Raw genomic sequence first — 10,088 nt, forward strand, 5'->3', positions numbered from 1 at the left:
AAAACACAGAATATTTAAAATTTATCAATATTTAAGTGACAAAAACACCAAAAATAGCAGCTAAAAACAACATTCAAAACATTTAATGATTCGCCGCATTTCAAGCATAAATTTTCTCATTATTCACCAATTTTGTTCACACATTTTTTGTTGCTTTGATGTTTTTTGTCGTCTTCTTCTTAAGACTTCTTCTTAAACACTTTAATTGCATTGGAGTAATTGCAGTAGCTTCCTTCGATGTCACCATCTCGCTGAGTTTTTGAAGCAATTCTGAAGTGTAATTGTGACCATCAGTGATGTCAATGACATGATACCTGTTCTGACAACAATGAACCACTTTACAGAGCTTTCTGTGATCTGATATAAATCTGTCAATGGGTTGCACAAATTCTTTAAGCTGTCTGCCATTTGTGAAGATAATCATCATTCGTTTTGTGGTTCTTGAATCTAGTCGTTTTTTGAAGGTATGGAAAAGACCTTGCTGTTGCTCACTGAATTTAGATATCGGTGTTACCCAGAGAATCACACTGGGCCCAGGGTCAGATAACTTCTGCATTTCCTTGTCCCAACTCGATTTGCTGAGGGAAAAGAGATTTGGAGTGTCCACTACAGTGACCTTTCCCACTGTCTTCACCATGGATGCTTTCGTCACAGTCTCCGATCCACTTTTGCAAAGAAAGTAACTCCCACCAAGGATGATGTTGCCTACTGTACTTTTCCCAGCTCTGGAAGGCCCTATTAGAAGAATCCTCATAGGATGGGGAATGCTGCCAGGGTTCAACGCAGCTGTTTTGATGCTGCCAGAGCTCAACGCTGCCATTTTGAACAACAAATAAAAAAAAAAAAATAAGAATTTTTTTTTCATTAAAAGCAGGAGTTAGTGTATTTCACCTCAACTTACATTTTCTGTACATCAGCATGTATGGTAGGCTTGAGCTGTCAAAAAAAAAACAAAAAAAAAAACGTTTTTACTATGAAATACTTTTTTCATATTCTTCACAAGAGAGAGAGAACAACACTCACTTTTCCAGTGATGATTCTGAAGTCTGTAAGATATTGACAACATTAAAGAATATGTACAGTTTTGAGTCATTTCTAATGATACAAAGCTAATCAAACAAACAAATGTACCTGTGTTACAGTGTAGTCATCAAAACGGTACCATATCCCATTTTCATAAGATCTGATGACTGTATCGTAGTGTCCACCACTGTATCCACCCTTATGATTGATAACGGCATAAAGATCATATCTAGGCCTATTATTCTGCAGAGAAAGATACATTTTTTAAAAACGTTTAGACTATTTTACTGATTTTAATAGCATTTTGCTTTTGGTATGATGAATTGATGAAACCTCTTCGGGAAGACTTAGAGGTACATCCAGACGACATTCATTCTTCTCGTATCTCATCTGTATGTAATCAAAGTCAAACCTCTTCAGATGCAGAGCGAGAACAGTGGGATATTCATGTATTTCACTCCACTGTGAATGAGAAACATGAATGAGAAAGCCTATGTTGGAAACTCATAAATACTTCACTATAATTGGTTCAGTAATCAGGTTGATCATCTGTATGAGTGATGGATGTTGAAAATCCCACATTTTCATTTACTCACAGTTTCTGTTTCTGTTTTGCGCTCACATCCTTCACAATACATCCAGTCATCCTCTTCTAGTTTTGAATGTTCAAAGAAGGTCTTCAGGCTTTTTTCCTATAGGGTCAGATAAATAAACCATGCCGTTTTAGGGGGAAGCTACTGTCTCCATGGGGGAAAAAAACTTGGCTAACATTAACTTTGCATATGGTAGTCTTCATACCATATCATACTTATCATTAACGTTATCGATAGACAGCAGTATTGAGATGAAGGTGTTGGTTTCTGTGATTTCATTGCCACATGAGACACATTTTGTTATATTGTTCATTTTCCCTTCAAAGACCTGGAAGAAATGCACTGTGCAGTCATAGGCTGATTCTTAATGTTGTTGCATCACAGTTATTGATCAATGATAACAGAGTCTTATTAACAATCAGTTGTTTCTCACTCACATTGAAACAGACTTTTATATATTTCATACCTTAGAGGCATGTGTGCCCACTGCTTTTAAAATCTTCCTGTAGTACTCCACTGCATCTTGTTGCTCAAAAACTTGAAGGTTTAAAAAACAGAATTGTGAAAACAATGTTCTAAACATTACATCATATGTACATATGGATTTTTTTTTTTTAAACTTGGCTAATTGCCATCTAAATATTTTGACCTGTAAATTAAATTAACCTACCACTTCTAATGCCAAGACTCTTGGTTATTTCTCCAGTTGTGGCTGTCTTTTCTGACAGCTGTGTGAACAGCTTTTGAAGTTGTAGCAAGAGATTTTCCTCACCACAGTCTCCAGGGGCTTTATAACTAAATGGGGGAAAAAGTAAAGAAAAAGTAATAAAGTAGAAGATTAAATTATTGTATCATTAGTGATTAGTAAATAACGTCTTTCATTCGTTTCATCATTTTACCTCTCCACTGCCTCTCTGAATTCTGGAGTCATGAATAGACACTGCAATACTGCATTTAAGTAGCAGGTGGCGCCTTGATTTTTCAGGCCATTGTATTGGACTTCGTTCCTGAATCCCTGAAAGAATTCATTAGGTTCGCTAGATAAATGTAGTCTGTTCCACAGAGTGCCCTCAAATAAGCCTTGAGAAAACGGAACGTAAACATTTTGTTTCACATAGGCTATTAAATCAACTTTCTGCAGTAATGTAGGCTATCCTGAATATAATTTAGGTCTATAACGAGTAGACTGTTTATCTTAAGAACTAAAAGTGAAAGTGAAGAGTATCTAAATATGAATTAAACTGTAAAAGAATATGGAACAATCGAATAGGCCTAATTGACATCAGAATTTACCTTAATGAAACTCATATTTTCTTCTGGAACACGGAGGAAATTCATAAGGACACAGTGTAGCTACTGCCGAGTCAACTTCAAACTAAGATAATAACATCCACGTCCAACTCCACTAGGCAACTGTCAAGTTATAGCCTAGTTTTACTTTCGATTTTGTAGAAATATTATGATGACGGAAACTATCAAGTGGACTTAAAGTAAGAAAAAAATATTCAATACTCATAATTTGTTATAGCATTCAAATTTTATTATATCATTTATATTAAGAAGTTAGGCCTGGTCTAGCCTATTAATTTGTGCATTTCAAGAATAAAGACATGTCAAGACAAATCGCAAGTCATAGGTGTAATTCTTAAAGACTTTTCTTCATTGATAAAATACCCAAGACTGGGTAGGATTAAAGAATGTTCTCCGATTATCCCCGATGTGTGTGACGGACAAATCCCATTTACAATAGTCTGTACAGATTACACACTCATTACACCCATAGTAAACAACAAATGTCTCTGAGTCTGCATGAAAGCTGTCCCAACGCCGAGACCCTTGAGATGGCCTTCTCAGCATGTTTGGAAACCTCCAGGTAGACGTAAGACCATGAAGAGAGTGGAGCGATCTTTAATTTGGTGGTCTAAAAACGTATCATTGTCCTCTAGTTGTTTATCTGTGTACAGCAGTCTCAGGGACGATGGATCATCCCCTGTGGTAAGATAAAGGAAGGTTAAAACATTTACATAATGTTATAACTTAAATATGATTTATTTAATCCATTTCATTATGAGTTGTAGGCTAGGTCTAAACATGTCATGTCACAGTTCTGAATAAGTAGGCTAAAATTATAGCCTGTATTAGTATATACGTCTAGGCTATGTTTCTGGCGATGTGGAAATCACTACCGGTTAGTCACCAGGAAACGGCTTTCACTAACTTTTTAAGAAATGTTCCTTGAATTTGACTATTGACCCATGGTTGACTGCCTGTGCTATTATAGCATTTGAGCTTACCTGCTTGACCCGGCAATTTTTGTGCAACCTTCTTTTTGAATTCCAAAATAGTAATTTTGTTGAATTCTTCCTCTGATGTGGCAACATCAACAGTTTTTTTCTCTCCCTTTATTCCAACCACCATGATCTGGTAAATCTTTCCCATTTTAGGAGAACACCTAAAAGCAAGTTACTGCAAAACACCGTAATAAAATGTGGACGTTTCACTTTCTGTTCTTATGCTTGCGACTTCGAGGTGTTGACGCCCTATATCTGATAAAATATACATAGGCTTATATATTACGCCTACTGTCTTGAAATAATAGGCAATAATACGAATAAACGAAATATAATAAAAGAATTAGCCTATTTTATTATTCACAGATGCTTAGGCTAAGCAAACCGTAGTACCCCAGATATCCATGGCAATGCTGTAGCTATTAAATACTGATAGTACTATTAACAATTAGCTGCCTTTTTGGGAAAAAAAAAAGGACAGATATGGGGCGCGGGAAGATGTTTTAGGTTGGGGGTGTTGTACGCGTGGGGGTGATTTTATTACGAAACCATTAAGAAACCGCCCTAACAGCAACATAGTGTTGGCCCTATATATATATATATATATATATATATATATATAAATTCTGAGAACACTGCATCTTAGATTAATAATGTCTACACTTTGTCTACAATCAGGATTTGCCAGCATGCAAAGCATTCAGCGCTGAACAGAAACTCCGGCGTTTTGAGCGGTGAGTGGATCGTAACATCTCATTGCGTTCCAGAAATCAGCAGATGTCTGTGATTGGCTACTGTGCTCAACGCTGCGAAAACATGTTATTAGAAACTCTGCCTGAGCCATAAAGCGTTTTTATTTGATCATAGTCGTTTTTTTTAATCAACAATTTTTTATAGCTCATTTAAAATGTTTTTTTTACCAACAAATTATTAAATGATAAAAAAAAATGAATAAATGTACTTAAACCGAACAAAAAATTGCGTTGCATTAATGCAGTAAATTTACTGTCCTGTGAAAAAGGGGTGCTGCACCCCTACTTCACGCGCCCATGGACATAGACCTACTCATGTGGCTATAACTCGTCAGGTATCTTATCTCAACTCCTCAGTCGAGAAACCATGTGACAACCTGGAAAGAGAAAACATTGTAAATAGTTAGCCTAGGTTTCATTTTTCAACCGACTCTGCCGGAGCAATGACTGAACAACAGCAAGAAGAAAAACGCTACGATCCTAATGACACAACACTGAAGTTTGTAACGCGACAGGATGACATAAGTATATATTTTTACTATTGTTTTTATATATTCGGGTTTTTGTGAGAGAAGAAGAAAACAAGTGCATTTCTACATTGCATTACTGAAAACTTTTTTTTTTTTTGTGATTCTACATTTACACAGCGTCAGTAAAAGATGACAGCTATATCGCCCAGCGAAACGAAATTTACTGCACCTTAGCTAGATTCTAGTGATCTAGTATAGTCTATTAAATAGCACAACATCCGCTTCACCTTCCGCAATGGTAGCGATGCTTCTACTTCTGCACAGTCTATATCTTTTGAAAAACAAGCAGTATTCCACGTTAAACGCCTACTAATCTTTGTCACATTACCTCATAGGTCCAGTCATCTTAAAAACATGTAATTTGTTCATAAATCAAAATAATAATCAAAAATAAAACAATGAGTCGAGAAATAGACCTACGTTAAAATGAGTCTGATATTATTTACAGTTGATTCAAGCCAAGCACACTGCACAAAGCAATGGCCAAAGGTTTTCGCACAGAAACTTCTGTGCATGATGATTGCATGCTATTATAGTCTGCAGTACAAGTCAATGGTACTTAACTTCCTTGTGATCTTAAGCAGTTACTATAGAGACAGAGCGCATTTAGGCCACGCCCACACCGGGGGGAAACAATCCAGACATCTCCACTGACATTGTATTGAGGCTGCCTCCTTGTTATTTCTGACTTATAACAAAAAAACAGAACAATGCCTTAAAGCTGCTGTGTGACAAGGTGTACAGCAAACAAGCTAAAAAACCCAGAACTAAGTTTTTTATAAGCTACCAAACCGTAAAAGCCAGCCTTTAAGGAGACAAAAGTGGATACAGGCAATAAGACGTGAAGCATCAGCAGGAAGAATGGGTACATTTTGGGATCCTGACACTCACTATGCCTCATTAAGCCTACGTGTGAAGTCAAATATCCAAATGCCAGTTTTATATATTATATTTCCTGCCGCTGATTACGTTCCCCTCCAGTGGACATAGTTCTCTTAGTAATATGACATGTCGTGCTCTATCTCAATCGCCTGTATCCACTTTTTAAAAACGCTCATTTTTTGGGTCGACAGCTTATAAAAACTTCTGGGTTTTTGGTTCTGGGTTTTTTTTTTAGCTTGTTTGCTGTACACCCTATCACATAGCAGCTTTTAGACATTGTTCTGTTTTTTGTTATAAGTCAGAAATGACAAAGAGGCAGCTTCACGCAATACAAAGTCAATGGAGACGGCTGGATTGTTTCCCCAGTTAACCAACTAAGTTTGAAGTTAACCAAGGTGTGGGAACCCTGTTAGTAGAAAATTCAGTTTAAATAAGGATATATTTAAGTATTAAAAATATTCAAAAACCTTTACACAAACCATCTCACCCCCAATTAACCAATGCACTTTCAGCCGGGGATGATGACCCCGAGACTCGTCGAGCTGAGATGTCTTGTGGTCATGCTGTCACTCCACAGTCACTGACTGGGTGGTGTCGTAGTCTACTCGACCAGGTACTCAAGAATAAAGAATCTGTACTTGTTAACAGGCACATCATTACAGTAATCTATAACTATTTCTGCCTTTCATTCTCAGGGTCAGCACAAGTTTATGTGCCCTGCACTTAAAGATGGCACACTCCAAAGATGCAATGCAGAATGGCCCTATGTGGAGGTGCGGCGGTTGGCTGTACTAACACAAGAGGAACAGAGCCATTTTGAAGAGACAATGGCTGTCCTGGCTGCAGCTGAGTACTGTGAACACATAACAGTGAGTTACTGGCATAAATTACTGATACGTGTATTCAAAAATAATAATAACAACTTGTATATTTATCTATGTAAGGATGCAATTATTTTTTTATTAAAATTTACTTAAAGGGACAGTTCACCCAAAAATAGAAATTCTGTCATTTATTCATCTTCAGGTTGTTTAAAACCTGTATAAATTTCTTTGTTCTGTTGAACACAAAGGAAGATATTTTGAAGAATGTGGGAAACTGAACAGCTAGTAGGGGAAAAAAATACTATGGAAGTCAATTGTGGCCCAAAGTGGCCGGGTTACAAACTTTCTTCAAAATATCTTTCTTTCCAAAACAAAGAAATTTATACAGGTTTGGAACAACCTGAGGGTGAGTAAATGATGACAGAATTTTCATTTTGGGTGAACTATCCCCTTAATAAATAGCATATGCTTCTTTTTAATTCCTTTTAGTGTCCTGGCTGTCAAACATTTGTTGAGAGAGCCGACATTACCAACCTCTGTGCCATTTGCACAATCTGCACGGCTGAAAAGGGTCATACATTTCAGTTCTGTTGGCAGTGTATGAAAGAGTGGAAAGGTCCAGGCCCTCGATCTGACCGCTGTGAAAACTCTGGATGCACCAATCCTGACATCGAAAAGCTGACAAAATGTCGTTATATAACGCTACCTGAAGTTAAAAATGTGAGTTGTCCCTCCATGCGAGCTTGCCCCACTTGCGGCAACCTTGTGGAGCATGACACAACAGGGTGCAAGAATATCATATGTAATCGCTGCAGGGTTGAATTCTGCTTTGTGTGCCTGAAAGTCACTCAAGAATGTTTACAAACAAGCAGTTACTTCATTGGCTGTTCAGCTGGAGTCGCGCCACGGCAGACTTCCATTCCAACCTGGAATAGAAATTAAAAACATCGAAGCCAAACAGAATGACAAGTATATTGAAACGTTTCTGCATTCTTTATGCTTTAATAAATAAGCTGTGATTCTATATAAATATCAGCTACATAAGGTGAAGGTTTTCTGTCAATTGTTTGTATTCTCTAAATAAAATGGTATGGAATGGAATAAAATGTATTGTGTTCATAGTGTAGAAGTGTCACGTGGCAACCTAAATTTGTTTTTGCATAACTGCACTACTATATGAAAATAAGTCAGTTAGCTGAGGAATATTGTACCATGGGATATTTAATCAATACCAAAAATAAATAAAACAATCATTGGAGTACATTTGACAAGAAAATACTGTTTCAGTATTGTAATTTTAATGTTACTTGTCATTTCTCTGTAATTGTTTGTGAAATTTAATAATAAAATTGTTGCTACACAAAAACTTTTCAGTGTATATGAGCTAAAGGGTTAGTTCACCCAAAAATGAAAATCGTGTCATCAATTACTCGCCTTCATCTTGTTCCAAACCCTTAAGACTTTTGTTCATCTTTGGAAAAATGAAGATCTTTTTGATGAAATCCGAGAGCTTCGGTCCCTCCCTCAATAGACAGCTACGCAACTACCACGTTGATGCTTCAAAAGGTTCATAAAGAGATCGTAAAACTATGAATTGAGTGGTTTAGTAAAAATTTTCTGAAGAGACTTGATCGCTTACCATATGATGTTCATATGATGAACAGTTCAAATTTAGGCATTTTTGGTTGAACGAACCCTTTAAGACATTTCTTAACTGTATAATAGACATTTACAACTGTCACATTTGAAATGGAATTTCCATTAACTGCCAAATCCTTTCAGCAATGAAACTACAGTGTACTTGTTTTGGTTTCTGTTATACTGAAATCAAAGATCTTTCCTGACAAAGGTTCTCTGTGAAATGCACCATGAGACTACAGAGGAAAACATTCCTTTATTCTTCTCTGGAATTTTCTTAAACCAATGGCTCAAATGTTAGACAGGTAAGCAATTTAATTATATGGCATATGTTAAATGGAGTTTCCCTTAAAGCTCACAGCATTTATGAAAATATGAACCGGCTTTTCCGCACAGATCCACATGTGCCAACAAAACTTGATGCAATGCAACTAAATAATACAATTAAGTGAGCAAAAAAGAAAAAGAAGATAAAAACAGTACATTCTAGGTTGCATGGTAATGTTGCAGATTATGGTACATCTCACACTGATGGGGTGGGACCTTAACCTCGGCACCCGCAGTGTTGGGGGTAACGCATTACAAGTAACTTGAGTTACGTAATCAGATTACTTTTTCAAGTAACTAGTAAAGTAATGCATTACTTTTTCAATTTACAACAAAATATCTGAGTTACTTTTTCAAATAAGTAACGCAAGTTACTTTTCACATTTATTGACTGACAGATCTCCTGTCCCCATATTGAGAGAAATAAAGTGCAGAGTGTGTTGTGTGCGCTGTGTAAGCATGATGATTATTATAGTTTTAGACTAAATGTGAACATGCATTTACTCATTTCACTTGCACGAAAACATTCAGTATTCCTCAAAATGAATAAAAACAGTGAAATGCAATCTCAGCAAACCTGTAATAATAAACTATATTAAATTACACAAATATACTTTGTATTTAATCTCAATTATTAACCAATGTCTTTGCTGCTGACCTTCAATATACCTAATTCAGCCATACTAATAATCAAAAAATACTTTAGATTAGATTTAGAAATAAGAACTAGAACTTCTTTCTTCTCTATTATATTTTTCTTTAATCCAGAATGGCAGCACAGCTGAAAGGTTTGTTTGAGCTGCGCCCTCTACTGTACAGGTGTAAATATGCATTTCCTTCAGCCTGAGGCTTATTGATTTCACTTTTGGTGTAAAAGGGCCTTTTTGCCAAAAATATAACTTTTTTGTTGTTATTAAAAAACAAACAAGCAAGCCCAGCCCCGGTGAGAAAAAGTAACGCAAAAGTAATGTAACGCATTACTTTTCATAAAAAGTAACGAAGTAACGCAATTAGTTACTTTTTTAGGAAGTAACGCAATATTGTAATGCATTACTTTTAAAAGTAACTTTCCCCAACACTGGGCACCCGTCTCATTTTTAATATTGCTGAAACAGGTCTTAAGACATTTAAGACATCATCAGGCATTCCTGTGACCATTCCAAAAATCTTAGTGCAGACATCACAATATTAGACATTTCAAACTTTAAATGATGCACATATAGAGACA

General features: G+C 36.3%; 3 protein-coding genes across 7 annotated transcripts; 1 reads left to right on the forward strand and 2 right to left on the reverse strand.

Moving 5' to 3' along the window:
• Positions 1-88: 88 nt before the first annotated feature.
• On the reverse strand, positions 89-3,049 carry si:ch211-212k18.13 (ubiquitin carboxyl-terminal hydrolase 47). 3 transcript variants are annotated; one of them, XM_048185748.1, is made up of 11 exons: positions 2,910-3,049; positions 2,516-2,631; positions 2,287-2,411; positions 2,083-2,153; positions 1,822-1,944; positions 1,620-1,715; positions 1,357-1,485; positions 1,132-1,266; positions 1,024-1,046; positions 902-936; positions 89-813 (listed from the first exon to the last, which is right to left on the reverse strand). In XM_048185748.1, exons 1-11 carry the CDS (start codon positions 2,952-2,954, stop codon positions 137-139), a joined length of 1,575 nt encoding a protein of 524 aa, XP_048041705.1. In that variant the 5' UTR covers positions 2,955-3,049; the 3' UTR covers positions 89-136. The 3 variants fall into 3 exon arrangements, with proteins under 3 accessions (XP_048041705.1, XP_048041707.1, XP_048041706.1); XM_048185750.1 differs by having other exon boundaries at positions 2,516-2,696; positions 2,910-3,022; XM_048185749.1 differs by lacking the exon at positions 1,822-1,944.
• Positions 3,050-3,055: 6 nt separating this feature from the next.
• On the forward strand, positions 3,056-8,249 carry si:ch211-212k18.15 (probable E3 ubiquitin-protein ligase ARI5). 3 transcript variants are annotated; one of them, XM_048185756.1, is made up of 4 exons: positions 3,056-3,106; positions 6,584-6,684; positions 6,767-6,940; positions 7,385-8,249. In XM_048185756.1, the coding sequence occupies exons 2-4, from the start codon at positions 6,619-6,621 to the stop codon at positions 7,835-7,837; spliced, it is 693 nt and encodes a 230-aa protein (XP_048041713.1). In that variant the 5' UTR covers positions 3,056-3,106; positions 6,584-6,618; the 3' UTR covers positions 7,838-8,249. The 3 variants fall into 3 exon arrangements, with proteins under 3 accessions (XP_048041713.1, XP_048041714.1, XP_048041712.1); XM_048185757.1 differs by lacking the exon at positions 3,056-3,106 and adding an exon at positions 4,589-4,641; XM_048185755.1 differs by lacking the exon at positions 3,056-3,106 and adding an exon at positions 4,745-5,184.
• On the reverse strand, positions 3,135-4,197 carry zgc:194655 (uncharacterized protein LOC794380 homolog). The gene is made up of 2 exons (XM_048185759.1): positions 3,911-4,197; positions 3,135-3,606 (listed from the first exon to the last, which is right to left on the reverse strand). The coding sequence occupies exons 1-2, from the start codon at positions 4,053-4,055 to the stop codon at positions 3,467-3,469; spliced, it is 285 nt and encodes a 94-aa protein (XP_048041716.1). The 5' UTR covers positions 4,056-4,197; the 3' UTR covers positions 3,135-3,466.
• Positions 8,250-10,088: the final 1,839 nt, after the last annotated feature.

Source organism: Megalobrama amblycephala, linkage group LG3 (genome assembly GCF_018812025.1).
Source record: "Megalobrama amblycephala isolate DHTTF-2021 linkage group LG3, ASM1881202v1, whole genome shotgun sequence".
In the NCBI taxonomy this organism is placed as follows: Eukaryota; Metazoa; Chordata; class Actinopteri; order Cypriniformes; family Xenocyprididae; genus Megalobrama; species Megalobrama amblycephala.